At 36.6% G+C, this 23,432-nt stretch overlaps 1 protein-coding gene across 1 annotated transcript; it reads right to left on the reverse strand.

Annotated features, from left to right (window-relative positions):
• Positions 1-533: 533 nt before the first annotated feature.
• On the reverse strand, positions 534-21,811 carry LOC145996831 (carboxypeptidase B-like). The gene is made up of 5 exons (XM_083133364.1): positions 21,515-21,811; positions 20,573-20,675; positions 18,198-18,347; positions 2,252-2,815; positions 534-886 (listed from the first exon to the last, which is right to left on the reverse strand). Exons 1-5 carry the CDS (start codon positions 21,809-21,811, stop codon positions 717-719), a joined length of 1,284 nt encoding a protein of 427 aa, XP_082989490.1. The 3' UTR covers positions 534-716.
• Between the last annotated feature and the right edge of the window lie 1,621 nt (positions 21,812-23,432).

Genomic DNA, 23,432 nt, shown 5'->3' on the forward strand with positions numbered 1-23,432 from the left:
ATTGCTTGATTCAGAATGAACTATTGAACTGTGGTGAGCAGTGGATATAATACCAAATATTCCATTAATATCTAGCAATGGAGATTCTGTGGATATCCAGGACGGGATATCACATGAACGTTCATTAGATATCCAGGACGGGATATCCCATGAACGTTTAGTAAATATCCAGGATGGGATATCAAATGAACATTTGATAGATATCCAGGACTACCTATCCCTATGTTTAATCAATATCCATAATATTGATGGATCTGATCTGAACAGTGTGTGTGTGTGTGTATATCTTATGGGTATTCCATGGAGATATGTGCTGTGTGGGTAGTTGTTCCTAAAATGCTGGGTTATCACTACAATTTTGTTTTTCTTGTCAGAGATCAAATCTGAAGAACAAACGCAAGAACATTAGGAACTAGGTTATGTGGGAATTCACAGAACTTCTACATTTGCATTGTAAAATATTATTTAAGATTATTTATTCATTTGTCAACAATTGACAAAAGCAGAACATTGAATCAGTTTACTAATACTCTTTCATAAAACATTCTCACCTCTTATCATTTCTAAGTACAAAAAATTACTTTCCAATACACACTACTTAACTACATGTATCAACCACATAAAAAGTCACTTAAGTGAAATGCAATATCAAATAAGACGTTTGTGAAGATGCATATCCTTATTCAAGTTATAATTCAGTTCATTTGGTTGTTTATTCATTTTGCAAAGTGCTCAGCGAGGACTTGTATAGCTTTCCAAGTTTCTTGTCCAGTAGATTCAATTTTTGACGCTGGTAGTACAAATCCATGTTTCCCTGTATCTGGGAGCTCGATTGTGTATGCATACTTGACTCCAGCAACACCCTTGGCCCAGTCGTCAGAACCACCTACAGGAGATAATATGTGTTTTAATAACAATGTTATATGAAATGCAGCCTATGTAATATGCATGTAAAAAAAATGAACAGTCGTTGGATTAGAAATGTTAGAAATGATATTGTTGTTCATGCATTTCCCAAGAATACAAAATGTACATGTGTGTGTGAGAGAGATTGTTGTGCTAATTGCGTTTCTCCATCAATACATGCATTTCTTAATATTAATTAATCAAAATTAATTAATAATGCACACACATTCATACACACAAACACAAAACCAATTTCAACATCAATGAAAATGTGAAGATAAAAATAGAATTCATTCTCACTAATGAGTTCAATTAATGCAATATATTGTTGGGAGGATCATGCAAAAAATTAATAAACTAAACTATTTTTTATGTTGTATAATTGTGGAATTCTTCCCAGTGTTAATTTATTAATTTTCATTTTAATATAATTGAAGGGCTTGAGGGTAAAACATGGTAAGTGACATTCTGGTCATTATTGAGTTTACTAAGCATCAAGGTTATTAGAAGCCATACTGTAGATGGGTCAATAAGTCTAATGCAAATTTCATGAGATGTCAGTTAAGCCCCTATCACACGGAACTGGATTTTTAGTAGGAATGCCCTAGTTGGCGCTGAACTAACTTTCTAGGTAGCAATCATGGGCGCCTGGCTGACTGCTTGACTGGTGTGGAGGAATAGGACATGTTCTAATTGCTACTAGCTTTCCTCGACTGGATTCTGTGGAACAGCCAATCAGAGCGAAGTTTCGCCATGTGAAGATAATCTGTGAGTGTGCAAAGGAGCGCTTTTGTCTGTGGTTTCCGAGTGTTACTCCAGCAATGTATAACGTATACAACATGAAAGGCACGTTGAGTTACACCATCTATGCTGAGTGCAGGGTGTTTACGTTTGAAACAACTGAAATATTATTCCATACGTGTGCAGTAAACGCTGTAAAGTATGTATTTAATCAGCGCCATTGTTTTGTACCTAATAACGTTTTATACGAAACGTTATTCCTCTCGGTTGAATAGTTATCGGCTTTTAAAAATGTGAAGCGATATATTGTTTACTTCTCACGCGGCCGCCATTACAACTTCCCTCGCATGGGAAAAAAAGTCTATCGACAAGTACACTGATAAGTATCGTGTGAGGCGAAAACTAGCAAATTGGTAGCCAGTCCAGCGCCAACTAGGGCATACCTACTGGAAATCCAGTTCCGTGTGATGCGGGCTTTATACGCGAAAATTGAAGAATAGCTATTTTCACTTTGTAACTCAATAATTACCAAAATGTGAATTACCATTTCTTACCCCCGAGACCTTCAATTATCCGATGGGATAGGAATTTTCAGTAAACATACCAGATGATGTGTACAAAAGCTCCCCAGCCGTTCCAAGAAGGTAGTCTGTCCCGTGTACTTTTTCTAGAGCATCGACAGCCTTCTCTGCCAGAATATACATGTCATAATAATCTTCTGGTTTGTCCTTTGTCCAACCCCATGGAATGAGCCACATTTGTGAATATGAATGCAGTGTTAGGTACAGTTTAATATCGTTCTTGTGCTGAAGAATGAAGTCAGCCATTGCTTTGGTTTCAGGCTCCGAAAATGGTTGCACGCCTGCAAAATTGTCATCGCATGGATTGCTGGAGGATCCAGTCTCCTTCCAGTGAAAGTCCCAATTTCGGTTAGGGTCTACTCCAGAACATCGTCCCCAAAACAATCCACTGCTTCCTTGCAAGGATCTTGTTTTCCTCCAGAGACGGTCTTTTGTGTGAGAAAATTCATAGCCGTCTGGGTTTGCTACGGGCATGATGTACCAGTCAACTGATTCCAGGAGTCGTGAGTGCTTTTCACGGAACTCCACCAGTTGAAGTAAAATATAGGTGACAGTTGCTGGAGAAATCCACTCCCTAGCATGGAGACCTGTAAACACAAATCTTTTCATGATTAAAATGCACTATCTTATTTAATAGGCAATACACATTTGTATCTTCACAAATACCAGTAGTTGTATTGGTACTATTATAAACCCAATTTTAAGTGTAGAAAAGAAGAGGCTATTTGATTGAACAATCAGATTTGCTTACACTTAAAACAAAGCCAAGAGGGGCCTATACCCCAATTTTTCAGGTGTGATATGCTCTGATTTTTAAGAAATTCTGAATTTCTAGTGTAGAAAAGACGAGGGCTCAACAGATAGATTTACCCATACTTAAAACAATGGCAAGAGGGGCTTATACCCTAATTCTTCAGGTATGGAGGTTCGGGTTTAAGTCCTCATAAAATGTGAAGCCTCCCCTGATGGCAAAATGTTAATATTGTTGTCTTGTAAATAAGGGACTCTGGGTTCGAGTCCTGATAAAATATTTAAGATTGAAAACATGTGGCAAAATAATATGTCCACAAGTGAGATTTTGAGAATAATTACTGCTAGTTGATAGCCCCGAGATCTGAAAACCTCCTCCCTCCTCTGCTCAGACAGATTCGGCCATGTGTGTAAAAGCTATATCTGTGTGATTGTTGTTTATAAACTTGTCAAAAATATGGCTTTTTGTATGAAAACATGCAATCCTGAATACAATTCTGGTTTTGTCTTGTTCTGTTAATATAAACACAAGTGAGACTTACAGAATATTTATTGCACAGTTCAAAATCCAATTTTGAATTGTATTTAGTTGATATAGAGATGAGGTTTTAAACCTGGTGAAGTGTGTTGTACATCAACATAATAGAGCAAAACTATCACCAAAACCTAGTTACTGCTGTTGTTTGGGTATAAAAGCACCAGCTCAGCCACTAACTGCTGAACCCAACTGATATTTTTATTAAGTATAAAGTTTTGAATTGAAGCCCAGAAAATCTTATATAATAAACAACAAGAAAAAATGCCAAAACAAAAATATTGCAATCAGTGTAATAAAAATATATCTAGTTCTAATTGGGCTAGGCATTGCCGTATTTGTGACCGTAAGAAATGCAGAAAAACCACAAAAATGTGTCCAAGATGCCATAAAATATTAAGCAAGGCATATTACAAATGGCATAAGTGTAATTCTTATGCACAGTCATCAATATTGCCCTCACAACCATCTACATCTGGTCTGAAAAGAAAGCATGAAGCACCTGTTAATGCTAGACCGGCAAAACAGCCACGCTATGCACCACCTATCCATAGCAGTTTTAATGGCCAATTAAGGGATTATCGGTTTGTATCAGAGCCAAGATGTGGCATTAAGAATTTTTTGAACAGTAAAAAACCTGATGTACAGGCAATTCTAAATGCACAAAATGGCTCTAATAAGCTGTCCCTCAAATTGTATACTCAATATAAGAAACCAAATGGCACAAAATTTACACAGCCCCACATAACAGAAACTGTACCTGTATATTCAAATGCAAATTCAGACAGAATAATAAACAGTTTGATGGATCAATTGAATATTAAACACTCTGAATTTGCAGCAAAAGAGTCTGGATGGAGCCTATGCGGATCTCCACACAAGTTATATGTTAATATTTCTGAATTCAGCCCATTACAAGGATCTACATATTTGCCATTACCTGAAAATATTAAAAACAAAAGAGCCGTGGTTAATATAGAAAATACCGACCAGAAATGCTTTTTGTGGTGTATATTAGCTGCTTTGTATCCAGTTTCAAGGCATCCTGAGAGAATAACTTATTACAAACAACATGAACATCTTTTTGACGATGCAATGAAGGGCTTAGAATATCCAATATCTGTTCAGAATATTGATAAATTTGAAAAAAGAGCCAGGGATATGAATGGTAGACAATTATCTATTAATGTATTTATTTGTTCCACTGGCCATTGCCCGATAGAACCTCTCAGAATCAGTACAATTGATGATGAATCTGCTGTTCCGATTGATTTGCTCTTAATTGAAGGGGATGGCACATATCATTACACTCTGATACACAGTCTTGAAGCTTTAGTGAGAACACAACTAGATAAATCCAATACAATATTCAAGTTGTGCAGAAGATGTTTATGTGTATTTGATGGCAGGAAAATGGTAAATGGGGTTCGGGAAGTGAATGCAGAAATTGCCAAAAACAAGTTAATTGAACATTTAAAATACTGTAAAAACCATAAACCTGTTCATATGGTGATGCCCAATCCAAGTGAAAATTGCAAATTCAAAAAGTTTGAAGCCTTGTTGGAACACCCAGTATATATTGTCTGTGATTTTGAATCAATCCTCAAATCTTTTTCATTCTGCAATCCAGATCCTGAAGAATCTTCAATTACACCATACCAGCTACATGAACCTTCCAGTTTTTATTATGTGGTTGTACAGGATGGTGTTGTTACCAAAAAAGATTCATACATAGGGTCAGATGCCATCAAAATATTTGAACATAGAATAGAAAATGAGTGCCGTGACATAGCATCTAATATTTTATTAAAATCAAAACCTATGTTGCCTTTAACAGAGAAACAGATTGAAGATTTCAACAATGCAGAAAAATGCCCGGTATGTGATTCTGAATTTTCAGACACAAATATCAAGGTGAAACACCATTCTCATACAGATGGTAAATTCTTAATGGCCCTGTGTAATAGCTGTAATATTAAGATCAAGAGACCAAAATTTGTCCCCATATTTTGCCATGGAGCATCCAATTATGATTTCCATCATTTGATCAGATATGAGGGGTTTGACAAGCAGAATTTAAATATTTTAGCTGAAAATGATGAGAAATATATATCTATTAGCAAAATAATTAAAGTAAATGGTGTTCCTATTCACATAAGATTTCTTGATTCTTACAGAATTTTATCTGCTAGCCTGGCTACACTGGCCACTCAATTATCTGATGATCAATTCAAAATTACATGTGCATTGTTTCCAAATCAGGACCTGAAATTAATTAGGCGGAAGGGTGTATATCCATATGATTATGTTACAGATTTTCTAAATTTGATGAGTGTTCCCTGCCACCACAAGAACAGTTTTACAGCAAAATCAGAGGATCTGGAATCAGTGATGATGATTATCACCATGCCCAATTGATGTGGAACAATTTAAAATGCCAGACATTTGGTGATTATCACATGGCATATTTAAAACTTGATGTGACCCTCTTAGCTGATATAATGCAGGCATTCAGAAAATCTTCGATGCAAAATTATAAACTGGACCCAGTGTATTTTTACAGTGCCCCGGGCCTAGCATGGGCTGCAATGTTTTTAAACACCAAAAAGCCATTGGATCTGATTCAGGATCAAGACATGTATCTGTTTATGGAGGAAGATATAAGAGGAGGGATGGTGCAATGTTCCCAGAGATATGCCAGAGCAAATAACAAATATATTCGTGGTTATGATCCAGAATTGCCATCAAATTATATAGTGTATGTAGATGCCAACAGCCTCTATGGTCATGCCATGATGCAAAAACTGCCATATGCAGGGCTTGAATGGGTTGAAGATTTCAATATTGAGGATCTTCAGAACTATGATGACCGTGAATATGGCCTCTTCTTAGAGGTTGATCTGATAATTCCTAATCATTTACATAAGAAATTTTCTGATTTGCCCCCAATTCCTGAGGTTCAGTGCTCACCTGGCTCTAAACAGAAGAAGCTCATGATGACACTGGATCCAAAACAAGGCTATGTCATATATTACAAGAACCTCCAGTTCCTGATGAAACATGGTGTTCAAGTGACCAAACTTAGAAAAGTTTTGAGGTTCAGGCACTCAAGATGGTTGAAACCATACATTGATACAAACACGGAGCTTCGAACATCTGCAAAGAGCCAATTTGATAAGGCCTTGTTTAAATTGATGGTTAATTCTGTGTATGGCAAAACTATTGAAAATGTCAGAAAACATACCGATGTTAAAATAATTACTGACCCCAGCCTGAGCAAAAAATTGGTTGCAAAGCCTAATTTCAATTATAGAAGAATTTATGATGAAAATATGGCACTTTTCAACATGAAAAAAACAAAGATTAAGTTTGATAAACCTATTTATGTAGGGGCTGCAATATTGGATTTGGCCAAATTACATATGTTAATATTGTATTATGATGTGTTGAAACCTTTTTATAAGGATCGTGTAAAATTGATGTACATGGACACGGATAGTTTTGTTCTTGATATTCAAACAGAAGATGTTTATCAAGATATGGCACAGCCTGAATTGTTTAAATATTTTGACACCAGTGAATTGCCAGGCCATTTGAATATTCAACCCCACAACAAAAAAGTGCCTGGCAAGTTAAAAGATGAGACACTTGGTGATGTTATTGTGGAATTTGCTGGGTTAAGTGCCAAGATGTACAGTTTTAAAACATGTAGTGGTGTTGCTGCTAAAAAGGCCAAGGGTATTGGCAAAGTAGCTGTGGAAAAAGAGCTTGAATTTGAAGATTATAAAAATTGCATCAAATCCCAGAATTTAATCAAAACATCAGAATCCAGAATCCAGAGTGTGGATCACTTATTGACTAGCAATATTGTAAGAAAAGTGGCTCTGGACCCACATGATGATAAGAGATGCATTTTATCATGTGGAATACATACTCTACCATGGGGTCATTGTGATTTGAAAAATGGCAATCAATGCCCAATTACAGAGCATGATTTGAAATAAATAAACATGCCTATGAACTTATTTGGGTTTAAAAAACAAGGTATTATGGACCTGCCAACACCACAACCCTCTTCTGATATGCTGTCTAAACTGAGTGGCTTGTTAATTATTCACCTGAACAGCATATTTACAGATGTTGATGATGAAACAGGCAAAATATTGTACATATTTAACAATAATTTAAATCATTACCAATTACCTGTAGGTGGGCAATTGCAATTTATTACAACCCCTGAGGGTGATGTTAAAATTTCAGTAGGGAGAAATATTTATAGAATTAAGCACTCAAACATGGTTTCTGGCACTGTTTATACTGTTTCTGCTGGTGACTGCTTATATATTGAGGTCCCTGGATCTTATGATAAGCTTATACCTTTTTTTATAGAATTAAGAATCAGATACTCTATAATAAATAACTACTAAACAAAATGCCTAATGATATTTTTGGCCATACAAGACATGAAGATCACAGTGATGAGATTCTGATGCTTGATGTCAGAGTCAAGAAATTAAGAAGTGATTTACAAGCTTTACAAACAACACTCAATGCCAGTCTTCAATTAGAAATTACAAATTTGCAATCACAATGCATGGACCCTCTTCTTAAAATTGATTCTGAACTCAAATTGTTGCTTCAGAAATATACTGACCTGGCGACATTGGATAATTTTCAAAGTTTGGAAGAAGCTGTTGCAGCTCTTCAAGCCAAATTTAAGACCCAGGCTAACAACTCTGAGCAATTGAAACAGCAATTAGAAGAGCAAATAAATAATGTCCAGGCACAGCTCCAAACAATTGTCAAAAGCATAAAATCACAAGAAGATTTTGATCTAGTGATTTCCACTCTAAAAGAACAGATTCAGTCACTCCAAATACCTAATCTGGACCCTCTGAACAATGCCATAGCCGAGGTTAAAGAAAAAATTGAGACACTTGAAAATTTTATGAACAATTTGCCATCTTCTGATGCTTTGAATGCAATAACTCGGAGTGTAGCAAATATTAATCTGCAACTTGAAACATATGAAGATTTTGGAAAAATTCAAAGTTCCATAACCCATCTTGAAGGTACAATAGCAGCAGTGCAAAGTGATTTGGCAAATGTACTAGAATCCCGATTGCCTGGGATTGTAGATACCCTTGTTAGTGTCCAGCAACAAATTACAAAGCTTGAAAACCTCAACACTGAATCTGAACTATCTCATTTTCATCACTTGATAGATGATATCCAAACAAAACTTGAAATTTTACAACAATCCACACCCTCTCAGGCAGATATAGCCCTGCTCCAAAATGCTATGCAAAATGTGGCTCATGCTTCTGAATTAAATGATGTGAAATTGGCACTTGAATCTTTGCAAAATACAGTATCAAATCTTCCTACATCACAGGAACTTAAAAATATTAAGAGAGCAGTGAATAGGATATTGAAATCAGAAGATATCAAGAATATCCAAGCAGAGATCAAACATCTCACACAGACAGTGGCCACTCTACCAACAAATCAACATATTAATGAATTGCATGCCCTGTTTGAGGATATCAGAAGACAGGTCCATGATCTTACAGCTCAAAATTCAAAATTGGCAATTGTTGAAAATTTGCAACAAATTGTAGCTAATATCAAGCAACAGCTAGGGACCATGGAATCCAATAAAGCAAATGCTCTGTCTGTTTTTGCCACCCAGCTACAAGAAATTGTGCAGCAATACAAGAGACTTGCTGTGGACATAAAAATCAAGCCGGGCCATGATGATGTTGTTAGGACCACCAATGAGCACCTTGAATCTGTAACAAGCAGATTGCTCACAGCAGAAAAAGAAATAACAGGCATAATTGAAAATCCTAAACATACAGTAATTCTTGAATTGTACAGCATCCCCAACAAAGAATATGATTCTCCATTTACACCAGGTGGCAAAATATATATATGCTGTCCCCTGCACAATTTTATTATCAATTTTTTGTTGGGGGCACATTGAGACCAATCAAGATCAAATATTGGCTTCAACCACAGGCACACCACTACCCCACCTTATCAATAACACATGCTGATAACAAAGTGAAAATCACCAGTGTGGAATTGGAGGATTTTACAGATCCCAATACATTGGAAACAGCCTATGTTGAAGATGATGGCTCTTTGGAATTTAAAATACAAATTGGAGACAAATTATATTTAGAAAATCCTGCAGTTTCAGCTGCTGAACACCCCATAGTTGCAATATTCTTGTTTACATATTATGTCTAGAAAAATTATTGTTGATGAATTACACAGACAAGCCCGACATAATTTTAAGAGACTCCCAGTAGTCACAAAAAGCATAGATGATTTATGGCAAAGCGACTTGATTGAAATGGCAAGTGGACAGTTGAAAAACTTAGACAAAATCAACAAGGGCTACAAGTATCTACTCACTGTAATAGACACATTTTCAAAATTTGCCTGGGCTGTGCCACTCAAATCCAAGACTGGGGCATGTGTTACAGAAGCCATCAAAACAATTATCAATCAGAGTGGAAGATCCCCGCGCTATTTGCAAACAGATAATGGCAAAGAATTTTATAATTCAGTGTTTCAACAATTTATTAAAAGCCAGGCAATAAAACATTATTCGAGTTACAGTGATCTCAAAGCCTCAATTGTAGAGAGATTCAACAGAACCTTAAAAAATCTTATGTATAAACAATTTACACTTCAAGGTAATTATAAATGGATTAATATTCTTCCAGAACTTCTACGTACATAAATATAACAATTCTGTCCATTCCACAATCAACATGAAACCCTCTGAAGTAACTTCATCTGATGAGCAAAAATTGATCAGAACTGTTTATTATCCTAAATATCGGCCAACAACAAGAAAGGCCAAATACAAGATTGGGGATCAAGTAAGAATCAGCAAATATAAGCACTTATTCAAGAGAGGCTTTACAAGAAACTGGAGCACTGAATTATTTACAGTGGTTCAAATTAAACCTGGGACCCTTAACACTTATATAATAAAGGATCACCGAGGAGAAATTCTCAAAGGCAGGTTCTATGAACAAGAGCTCAGCAAAACTAAACAGCCTGACACATATCTCATAGAAAAAATTATCCGCAGAAAAGGCAACAAGTTACTTGTCAAATGGCTAGGACTTCCAGAACACAGCTGGATCGATGCAAACAAAATAATAATATGAGCACCTGGGATGTTATAAAAAGGCTGCCAGAACCTGAACAACAGAATAAGAGAAATGGCAAATTGCTACCTGATAATATTAGGTGTCTTATTGTTGGGCCATCTGCTTGTGGTAAAACTACACTAATGGTTGATAATTTTTTATTGGCACCCAACTGGTTAGACTGGAAAAACAGGCACTTGTATATCTTCTCTAAGAGCTTGGAACAATTAAAATATCAGCAGCTGATGAAGCTATATGATGGATTGGATATTGCCACTTTTGAACCAGATGTTAAGCCACTTCATGAATGTCTCGATAATTCTGTTGTTGTGTTTGATGACATTATATTGGATAATCAAAACAAGGTTAGAAATTTTTTTACACAGGGCCGGCACAAAAACATTGATTGCTTCTACCTGGCACAGACTTTTTCAAAAATACCCAAGCAGCTGATCCGGGACAACAGCAATTTTATATGTGTATTTCATCAAGACCATACCAACCTCAAACACATACATGATGAATATGTAGGTGGGGACTTGAGCTACAATGATTTTTCTAAATTTTGCAGCAAGTGCTGGAACCAGGACAGTTATGGGTTTGTCACAATTGATATGACAAGAACACCCAATAGTGGCAAATACAGAAATAAAATCAACAATTTTCTAGACATTGAAACATATATAAATAAACATGAAAAGGCCAATAATTGATGATCTTAAATTAAGAGATTATCTTGTAAAAAGATTTAAGGGATGGAAATCAGAGAACCGTGGAATTTATGAAAAACACAAACAAACAGAACAGCCTGTAATTGATGCTATTAATAATTTAGGTAAAAATATCAAAACTGTTACAGAGCAAAATCAAAATTTGCTCACAGAGCTTGTACCTGTAGCTGCTAGGAACATATTAGATTATCCATTCACCCCACTTTCAAGTATTCATACACCTAGTCCTATTGCTCCTAGAAGAATTGAGGCTAGTCAGGATCCTATTGAATTGGGTCTTCTTGCTCAAAAATATTTAACAACACCTAAAGACAATAAAGATGAGGTTTTTGGCTTATATGCTGACACAGAGCTTGATGGCAGCATCATACATAGAATTGGCAATTTCAGAGTAACATTTATGGGAGATGATATAATTGTATATTCAGAATCTCGTCTCGGAGAAAAAGGTGCTTTTGTTAAATATGCCGGAACACCTGGATTGTGGGAATTGATGACTAGGAAAAGGCCTGGCAGCTATACAGATCAAGATTATGAGGATTACAAAGAAATATTAATAAAATCAGATGCTCTATACCAGAACAATGATCCCACACAAAAAAGAGTCAAGTCAAGCAGTGGGGCAAAATACAACAATTTAATCAAGCCCATATGGTCACAGATCAAGACTGGCAGTGGAATCAAACAATACAACACCCTGCCTAAAGAATTTGTGTGGGTTGATGATGTCAGGAAACTTGTAGATAGGTTATTGGTGATAGCTGGGGAGGAAAATGCTGGGAACAACAATTTTTACAATGAAAAGGTTGGAATTATGGACATGATAAGCACAAAATTGTCTAATTTTATAGTGAATGACACTAAGGGGATTGGATATCTCATAAAAATTATTAATACTCTACCACCTAAATTTTGGAATATTTCTGAGGGTCGGGGCCTTGTTAATGACATTATAAACAAGCTGCCATTTGAACTACATATTCCAGGCTATCAGTATTGTGGTCCAGGCACAAAACTGGATCATAGATTAAACAGAGGGGATCCTGGTGTTAATCCTTTAGATGCTGCTTGTAGAGACCATGATATTGCATACAACACACATTCTGATCTTGACAAGAGACATGTTGCAGACAAGAAATTAGAAGAGGCTGCATTTGGTAGATTTGTAAGCAAAGATGCTTCTTTGAGTGAAAAAATAGCAGCATTGGGAACCACCATAGCTATGAGTACCAAACAAAAATTGGGGTGGGGGTTGTGAATATGTATATAATAAACCTACAATGAAGGCCAAGGGTGTTATGTATCAAATACCTTATGCAGGTCTCAAATCTCTTGGGCCTATTGATAGCCTTTTGACCAAAAAGCAGCGCAAGAAGAAAAATTCTTGTATTGCCAAGGGCCATGGAATGAAATTGTTACTTAGCACCTCCCAATTAAAAAAATTACAGCAATCAAGAAAAAAATCACATGTGGGGGATTCATATTTACCATACCTGCCATCTTAGCTGCTCTCGGGGCTGTGGGGAGCTTGGCTGGGGGATCAGCCGCCATAGCAAAAACAGTAATAGATGCCAAGAAGAATAGGGCAGAATTAGATGAGCAGAGGCGCCATAACCTGGCTATTGAGAAACAAGGGAAAGGTGTTAAGAGAGCCATGAATAAGTTTAAAAAAAACAAGAGCCGCTTACAAACCAAGATATTGAAGCTTTAATCAAGCCACTGGGCATCAAACATTTTAGAGGTGTGTACATGTCTGATTCTTTACCAGAGCAACCACTCAACAAAGAGTGTGGCATTGTTAATTTGGATAAGTACAAAAATCAGGGCACTTACTGGATTTGTTATCTTAAATATTTAAAAAATGAGGCATTTGTGTTTGATTCATTTGGGGGTGTTCCACCTGAAAATTTAATAAAATATCTAAAATCACCTAATCTTTATTACAATAATGCCCGTGTTCAAAATTTCAAAGATGTTAATTGCGGACATTTGTGTTTATCTGTTCTTAGATATATGTCTCAAATAAATAAACCATCAATTGAAGATTTTCAAAAAGCCTTGTGGTATCTGAAACATCATGGGGGTATTCCATCTCACCAGCCAAAATTCAATATTGAAACTCAAATTGCATGATGACATAGTGTATCCCAAAACAATAGCTCTCAGAGCATTTTATGGCATGTACCTAATCCCCAATATTACACACCACAACAACACAATTGCAGTAGGGGATGAAAAAATTGTCATCACTCCAGGGCAATATAATATCTCCACTCTAAATGCTCAATTACCCAGAGGTATTGTATTAACTCAAAATTCTGTCACTCACAGAGTGGAAATTGTATCTGCCACAGAAACAGTGGATCTGGGCACTATAGGAGAGCTGCTAGGCTTTGAGAACAACACAAAACTTGAACCAGGCATCAAACACACTGCTATGAATATACCTAAATTCTTAGCCATAGAAACTCTGAATATTCACTGTAATGTAGCAGAGGGTATGATCACCAAATCAAATGGCATAGGCACTCACAAACAAACTGGGATCATTGCAACATTCAAACCTAATTCTGAATTCATGGAGCCTATTATCTACAATCCATCCCCAACATTATATTTTCCTGTGTGCCATAATAGAATAGATTATATTGAATTGATGGTCACTAATGAAAAAGAAGAATTAGTTGATTTTGCTGGAGCCACAACAACTGCAATCATAGAGATTAACATTTAAATAAAAATACATACAAGAAGAAAATGGAAAATATTGAGAGTTATGAGCTACAATCATTCCCCCCAAACAGGAGGACATTTGCAAATTTAAATCAACCCAACACAGAGATTGAGGTTGATCTTGATGTAGGGGATGGATTTATACACCCCCACAGAGCAGATCTATACATCAAATTTGATGTTGTAAAGCTCGATGGTACCGATTATCCGGCAAATTCTAATATAAGACTTGTAGACAACTTTGTGCCACATCTATTCTCTGAAATTGAGATCAGAAAGCATGGCGTTGTTATAAACAGAGTGGATTATCCCGGCATTACCTCCACAGCTTTGGCCACATTAAAATTATCCAAAACCGAGGCTTCATACTACAAAATCGGGGGATTTGAGGCTGGTGATAAGATATTATCTAAAAACCACACAGTGCTGTTCCCCATGCGCCTGTTGCCAGGATTCTTCTCGGATTACAAAGATATTATGTGGAAGGGTGGGTTAAGAATTACATTTAGAAGAGCTGCCAATGATAATAATGCTTTGATGAGGTACAGTGCAATAAACTCTACAGGGGAAGCTCTGCCCAATACCCTACCAGATGCAGGCAAATGCATTATTCAGACTATGGAGTTAAGAATCCCTGTTGTTGAATACGAGGCCAGTTATGCTCTTAAATACAAAGCTGATATAATAAAAAATCCACAGATTCCTCTGCAATTTTATACATATCAATGTGTACAGAAGCCCGCAACTGGTACATATTATGAGTTTGATGCTACAAATTCATTCTCCAGTATTCAATACGACATGCCTGATTTTGTAGTGGTACTGTTTCAGACTGGAAGACACAATAATCAGGAAAAAAATTCAAGTAAATTTGATAGCTGCAACATCAAGAACATATATCTTAAAAATGGCAGAAATGAGGTCTTTCCCAGAGAAAATTACAATTTAGACATGTCCAAGAATGATTTCCTCAAATTATATGAGGCCTTTTCGGCTTTCAAGAGGGTCACTACTGGCAATACTGATATGTATTACACACCAGATGAATTCAAAGCACAGAGACCCATGTTTGTAATTAACACTTCAAAAAGAAAACAGGTTGTGGTGAATGACAGAACAAATATTAAAATTATCTGTGAATTTCATGAGGCATTACCTGATGACACCATATGTAGTGTTATTCCCATAGGTGAAAAATCATATGTTTATGATGTAAGAAATGAGAGGGTCACAGAGCAATTCTAGAAGATATTTGTTCTATTATCCTGTTGTACAACACACAAACCTCAACTGTTTATCAGCTAGCAGTTAATATCTTATGTGTGGGCAGTTGTATATATTTCAATCTTATACAGAACTCAAACCCAAAGCCCCTGATTACAATGCCACAATATTAGCACGTCTCCAAATGGAATATGCCCACATTTTACTGGGTTCTGAAGACCTTGATACAGACAAAATTGGATTTTGTTTCTGTCATAATATTTTCCAAGTCTTTGCCTAGGCTTATATTATCAGAATAGAATTGCTTTCAGCATGAAGAGGGGCAGTTCATTGCCACTGGGTCAGAAAATATGTATCTTTATCTCAATCTTTGTTACATTTTCCTTGTTACATTTTCCCCTGTTGCACAGAAAGATTAATGGCCCCTTCAGTGAATCGCACAGAAAAATCCATTAATGTTCCGTTCTAGCGTGTAGATTTTATCTTTTGCGTGCCGGCAAGGCATGGAGGCAATTAATTATGCCTACCCGCTCTTCTTCTATTGTATTGAGCGGGTAGGCATAAAACATGAGAAAATAAGAAAATTGAGAAATTCAGTTTTTGTACAATATATTGTTGTAAAACATTTTTTACCAGGTTTTCAGATCTCGGGGCTATCAACTAGCAGTAATTATTCTCAAAATCTCACTTGTGGACATATTATTTTGCCACATGTTTTCAATCTTAAATATTTTATCAGGACTCGAACCCAGAGTCCCTTATTTACAAGACAACAATATTAACATTTTGCCATCAGGGGAGGCTTCACATTTTATGAGGACTTATACCCGAACCTCCATACCTGAAGAATTAGGGTATAAGCCCCTCTTGCCATTGTTTTAAGTATGGGTAAATCTATCTGTTGAGCCCTCGTCTTTTCTACACTAGAAATTCAGAATTTCTTAAAAATCAGAGCATATCACACCTGAAAAATTGGGGTATAGGCCCCTCTTGGCTTTGTTTTAAGTGTAAGCAAATCTGATTGTTCAATCAAATAGCCTCTTCTTTTCTACACTTAAAATTGGGTTTATAATAGTACCAATACAACTACTAATACCATTTTTTTTGTTTTCCTGTGTCTATCCCAAACACATCCTTGCTTCCATAGTCAATAACTATCGAAGCAAATCAAAGATCAATTATGATTTATTTCTTATGTACAGTGTAACCTTGCCTACTATTAAGCCAATATTTGTTCTTCTCGAGAGCATCCTGATTTTTGAGTTGGGTAATGGATAACAGATCTTAGTTTTAAGCAATAATCGCAGAATATTCTAGCAATAGGTTACTGTGAATGAACATGTTATGTCGTTAGGAACATGTTGATTCAGTTTCTTCGAGAAACCTGGGCAAAATGGCAACCCTGATGTATTGTGACAAAAATAATAATCCATATTTGGCATACATTACTTCACCGTAAACACTATTTCTTAATATTAAGATTTTGGCCTTACAGTATTTTCAGATGCATTACTTGTGGAATTGATATATTCTGTGTGCTATTTGGAAAATTTCCAGAAACTTCATTTGAAGCAACAGGATATTATTATAAATTATACATATATTCCCCCTCCTAAGAGTGATAAATTAGCAACCAGAATGGGACTTCCCTCTCATCCTCCCCCTGCATATACAGTATGTATCATACTTGTTCGTACAGGCTGTATACATTGTATGAAACCCCCCTGTACATGTTCAGTTGGCGAAATATGATAACGAAAGGTGTCCAGTAATCAGGGAGGACCTTCGAAAAGGTAATTTGTACAAAAGGTGCGAGATGCAGTAATTGTACTGGATGGAGAGTATTATAAATCGTTTGAGGTTGTATGATGTATGTACCTTTATTGTTCGTACGCACAAGCCACTTAATGACCAAGTCACGTCTTTGTGTGCAGCACACTGGGTTTTTGTACTTACAGCTTTAGTTGCAGGTCTGTGTAATCACTCTGTCACCGTTGAACCACCCTGCCAGCGTGGGCAGTTCGTAATGAAGAAGAGAGAGGAGCTCAGCTCTGACCTTAAAGGTGTGATAGTGAATCTTGCTCTTAAAGGACATTCTTTGAGGGAAATGGGGTCATTAGTGAACATATCGCATTCTACTGTGCAGTATATAGTAAATAAATTCAAATATGAGAGTTCAACAAAGAATCGGGCAAGAAGAAGTAGGAAAATAAGACTAACCGAAAGAGAGGAGTGTTTCTTGGTGAGACAAAATAAGTCATATCCAAAATTAAGTGATTCCGAAATTGAGATCACGGGTAGAAAATGCAACAGGAGAGACAGAGCAATTCAACCGTTCGTCGTGCATTGTACAGATAGGGATATAATGGAAGAATGCAAAAAACCATGTGCATAAAGACCAGGAGTTCTGGGACAACGAACGTCATCTGCTCCGATGAAATCAAAATAAACCTTTTCGGATCGGTGTCCTCAGGGTGTGGAGGCAGGCGAAGGAAGATAGCAATGTACCATTCTTGTGAACATCATTTGAGCAAGACTTTTTTTCTTTTTTTGTTTTCTAGCGGTGTATTTTATCATTTTACTTTCCAACTATCTCTGTACGGATAAGACTGGTACATACTGTATTGGAAGATATCTTAGCTACATATTGATAATCACAGAATGTGCTTGTGCTTTTATATTAAGCTATCCAAAATATTGAAAATATCTCTAATGATACAGCAATCTTAGGAAAGAGAAGCAGTTTCAATTATGCTGTTTCACAGCACTGAAAACTAGATTAGTAATTGCAAATTGAAGTATTACATTTCAAAAGTATACGTACCACCATCAATCCAAATTGCAGGCTTATTATGCCCACCTGTCGATATTTTCATGACTTTCAAATCACGTCCTTCAGTTGATTTGCCAATGACCAAAGTTTGACAAATTCCTGGATATGTGTTTGAAAGGTAGTCTATATAGCTTTCAATATCTGTAACAAAATAAAACATTAATTATTTTTTTACATAAAAATCACGTTGTATACATATAGGATAAAATTATGACCTTTGAGGACTCGTAGCATTGAAAGTAGCAAATCATAATTGAGAAAAGTTGATCGAATTAATACCCTGCATACGCTGTTAAAGTTTTTAGTTATTGCACGCACTGCATGCCTCTTTTGCTTTCCTAGAAGGGGTGCAAGGGGTGACTGAAAAGACATCCAAATTTAAAAGTACAGGTAATCATGGACTCCCTTGTATGATAACTGGTCCATAACGTGAAGGATCTGTAAGAACACATATGAAAACTTGCAATCTGGAAGATGATGTCTCAGTAATTTGTTAGGTATACGTCCGATGGCTTCCGTCACTGAGGTGAATGTATGACTATAGGGGTAATAAAACGAGGGGGAGTAAGCGAGACGGGGCTTTTTGGACAGAGGAATTTGAGAGAGAAAGAAGTCGATAGACGGTGGAGGAGGAACTAGATCTTCGTGTCGAGACTGGGGAAGCTCTACCTTTCGCTCTGCCATTCTCAGTCAGAAGGTATTGGTTAAATGTAATCTCTCGTGTCATTTCCCTAAGTCAGGTTTAGTATTCCTATGAGCCTCTCAGGGGAGTTTGTGCTAAGCGAGTGGCGAACCTGAAGGTAACGTTACGTGGTGGAGATGCGAGGCAGGGAGGGTTACGTTACGATAACAAGAATCTGACAATTCAATGTGGGTGAGTTTGTGATTGTCGCTTAATTCATTTACCCGGCCTTCATGACAGAGTGGTTAGCACAGCTTGCTACTTCGTCAGGTGTTCCGGCTTCGAATCTGGGCCTGGGCATGAGTGTTATTTGTGAGTGTCCCTTCGTCAATTTCATCCTGTCATCACTCATTCTCATCTTCGCGATTAGTCGAAAATTGCAGAAATCAAAGAAAAATTAAACCAAATCAATCAACTCAGCCTTCCTTCCACGTAGTACGTACACCCTGGACTGCATTTTGCAGACTAACTAGGATATGGCGTATGGACTCTCGGCCAATATAATCCTCTGTGAAGCTTGGTTCTCTCCATGTGATTGTCCCTTCTCATCTCCATGCATCCTCATCTTCATGATTAACCAAAAGTGGCAGGAAAGCAAAGTAAAATATAACAAATCAATGAACCATTGCTCGCCCAGAGCAAGAAAGGATCCACCTATGCGTCTTCATATTATTTTGATTGACATAGTTGATAGATTAGTGATGGAGAAAGCATGTCTTTGGCAGGCTAATTCTATAAACATTTAAACTTCAGTTAATATAATTGTATTCTGTTGTTATATGAAAAGTAATACTGAAAGAATCCATGAAACAAGGGCCATTTTGTAGAATTTCTCCTCCATGATCCCGTAAATAAATGAAAGGATATCAATGATTTTCATTATCAGTCATGAAGGTACAAGTTTACCAGCTAATTTAACTTTGCTATTGTAGCATGTCCGTTCAAAACGCCATTAGATGAGCAGCTTGAAGCCTGCCTGGCTGTGCTTAAAAATGAGAAAAGAAATGTCTGATATAAACTGTCTAGAACATGAAAATAAATATCATGCTTTGGAAATAATTAGATATTCACTACGGAGTTGAAATTAAATGAAATGCCGTAACTTTATTCTATCTTGTGAGTCAACAATCTAGAATTGTCGTTCAGATATTATTGTATATAATTAAGTTAGAAGGTAGAATGTATTTTACATATTGTTCGTTTATTTTAACTTTTTGATTTAGTTTTGTATACCTAGTGTCCTATCCGTTGACACCAAAAAATAATTAATTTCTGCTTTAACTGTTAAATTTCCCCCTCAACTCCACTAGATATTCTAAGGTGCTTTCTCTAATTGTCTTAAATCATTTATTTTTCATCATTTGAAGATTCACAGAAATTAAAATAAATGTCTTACTTAGTAAAGAGGAAATCTTTTATCTGTCCCAACCGTGACATAAAAGTGTTCACTTATAGCTATAAATCTGGGAAAGTATTTTAAGGGTAGTAATGTTTAATCAACGGTATTTAGTTTCATAATTCATTGCACAGAAACTGTAAGAAAAATGTTGCTTAACTATCAGTAGAATAGTTACTTTAATGTCAAGAATGTAGTTTTGGCGCTCCACCCGTGATAATCCCAGTTACGTTATTTTGCTAGATTAATTATCACATCAATGGTAGTATCTACTTCAATGAGTATCACCTTTATAACGATGATATCTTCTCCAGGTTAATCTATGGCCTCCCCTATGTTCCCAATCTTGTTCATCAGGGTCCAATGGTGGGTTTTCCGCATCAATTGCTTCCTGAAAATTATAAATGATTGAAAAAAAAACAAGAAGCAAGAATGACTGAAAAAATAATGAAGGTGAGGGATGTATGGCACAGAAGAGAAAGGTCAAAGCAGAGGTGTGGATGGCAAGTTATCCAGGACCTGGAACGGATGGGAATTAGAGGCTGGAATAATGAAACAAAATATTTCAAAAAGGTAATGTTTTTTTTCTAAAGTGCATATTTAGTTGCATATTTTGCGTCTTTTTTAAGTGCATACTTGCATGCATATTTTAGATTTTTTTACGTGCATGACTATCCGGACCCTTCTTATTATCATAGATGCCTACTAAAAGTTGTTGATATTTGATGTAAGCTCTAACCTTGATATTTGATGTAGGGGGCTAACCATACATGTTTCATTTTTTCTTTATTTTCAACATCACACCCCCTAAAATTTCGTTTCGCATCCCTTCAGCACCCCTAGATGATTACTCCTAGAGACGAGATGAGACCGGGAATGAGACAGGCATTTAGAGCCTCCCGGATGGCGTAGTGGTAATGTCGTCGCCTTGTAATCAAGGGGTCCCGGGTTCGATTACCGGTGAGCCACATTGCACAGTGGTTCGGATCCCACTTTAAACTGTAGGTCGAGTCCCGATTAGCCTATCTGTGCACAAAGTGGACTTAAAGCAATAAATCAATCAATATATCAATAGAGACAGGGATTTACAATTTGGGACGACACCAAAATTGACAAATCTCGCCTCGATAATACTTCAGCATTGGCTCAAAGAAAAAAAAATAGTAAAATTGGCCTTATCAATCCAACCCAAAAGTGAAAAATATAATATATGATCAACAGTAAATGTACCTGCATATCATGAACGATGACGTCATATGTAATACCATGCCTTTGTAGGTAGCTGCCGACTTTTGCCGTAAGTTCCGGTGCACTGAGCAGATCAACCGAACCATTAACCCTTGGTTCCGCCATCAGTTCAACCCCATCCACGTCTCGAGCTAACGCCACCACTTTCTGCATCTTCCCTGTGGACGGTGCATGCGCCCTCATCACCTGGTACCCTGAGTACGTCTTCCCTTCATACTTGTCCGTTGGCGTCGCGGTGCACAAAGCAACACAACAGAAGAAAACAACGGATGCCAGCATCTTGACACTATATAAAACCGAGAAAACAATCGCCCTTTTTATAATGTGTGTCAGATCATTGTGAAATTAGAATTCGGGAAGAGATCAGTGTTGCCACATAAAATAGCTAAGTTGCACCTTAAATGGAGCCAAAAGCACAATGCGAAATCATTGAAGATTGTTGGGGAGATCTTACTTGACACATACACTCAAATATATGAATCACTTGTTAATTTTATATATCAAATACTAATTATTTTACCAACTGATTACAAATATCAATAAATTAGAAAAGAATTGAAATTGTTAATTTTGTTTAACTATTTGCTTTCCATTAATATAAATGAATTAAATTTCATACTTAATTAGTCTTGCATTCTTGTTTTACTTTTATTGTGCATATATTGTTACTGATGAAGTTCTTTAAATGGTCTATTGGACCATAAACACACACAGAGGCAGAAGAGATTATCCTTCGTTTTTGTTGTGTTTTTGATATATCCTTATCAAATTACATTTGAAACAATACCAATAGTTTAACTTTGTAACAAAAATTTCCCCTCCCTGAAAACGTCTGGTAGGAGATTTTTTAGGACAAGATTGTTGTTGGAGGGGGGTGAATTCCCTTCTGTTCCTCCGAGGATTTTGCACTCTGGCTAAAAATGACTTTCAATGTGCTAGATTTTTGAAGGCGCGATGAACTGACTCTAGCGTAATTTTATGTATCAGGAGAGAGGGGGGGGACTGGCTTACCATTAAGATTAGTGACGACAATTTATTCTTACTCTTTCACGCCTGTTGCCCCAATAAGCAACATCTGAAGCCTGATCCCGTCTGACACATTTATGATCCTTGCTTCATTAAGCTCGCACCATAATGAACAGTGTTATATATCATTATATAAGAATTTATTGACATTATAATACTAAAAGGGCTATATAAATTTTGAGCCAAATTTACTCTCGTAGAGCTAAAGAGCTCCTTGGAGCATTTCGAAATTTTAGAAGCGAAGTGAGTGTGCAAAAGAACCAGATCTGGCTCCAATAGGGCTAAATTGGCAACACTGGAGGAGATTGTTTGCTTATGCCTGAATCATGGGGGTAGTAATTTCTTGGAAGGTCACGGTCTTCGCAGTGCAACCGCTCTAGATTCCACTAAAACAGTCTTGGGACTTGGGCAATGTTAACAGCCTATAAATCGCCCAGATTGAATGCTGGGTAAAATGGGGAAGGAATCGAAACTATGAATGATGTGGGTTTTTATCTCCTGATACGTCATCAGGTGCTTATTTTGTAATACGTTACGAAACAAACTACACCTTGAACTTGATACGAAAAACAACAATTTTAATTGTGTGCCCACAGGGCATTGAATATTTGGATCAAGTGTGAAATGAAATAGAAATAATTATTTTGTGTTGTCTTAATATATGAAAATAGATCTACCCTATTCATAGCAATAACGTAAAAAGCTGAATGTTTGAACAAAAATAATACAAGGATAATTCATAAGTCCACGTCGTTGTCTTGCAATCAAGGAGTCCCGTGTTCGAATCCCGCCCTTGGCATGGGTGTTCTTTGCCAGTGCCTGCTCATTAATTTCATCATGTCATATCCCCATAATTAGCCAAAAGTGGCAGAAA

Source organism: Lepisma saccharinum, chromosome 13 (assembly GCF_977018435.1).
Source record: "Lepisma saccharinum chromosome 13, izLepSacc3.1, whole genome shotgun sequence".
NCBI classification, from domain to species: domain Eukaryota; kingdom Metazoa; phylum Arthropoda; class Insecta; order Zygentoma; family Lepismatidae; genus Lepisma; species Lepisma saccharinum.

What these genes read in the sequence shown, in the direction of transcription:
- LOC145996831 (XM_083133364.1), bottom strand. Translation starts at nt 21,811, where the DNA reads ATGCTGGCATCCGTTGTTTTCTTCTGTTGTGTTGCTTTGTGCACCGCG. An exon ending in TCATCGTTCATGATATGCAG is followed by an intron (nt 20,676 to 21,514) that starts GTACATTTACTG and finishes TATAATTTTCAG; the next exon opens with GAAGCAATTGATGCGGAAAA. An exon ending in TGCAATTTGGATTGATGGTG is followed by an intron (nt 2,816 to 18,197) that starts GTACGTATACTT and finishes TTGTGTTTACAG; the next exon opens with GTCTCCATGCTAGGGAGTGG.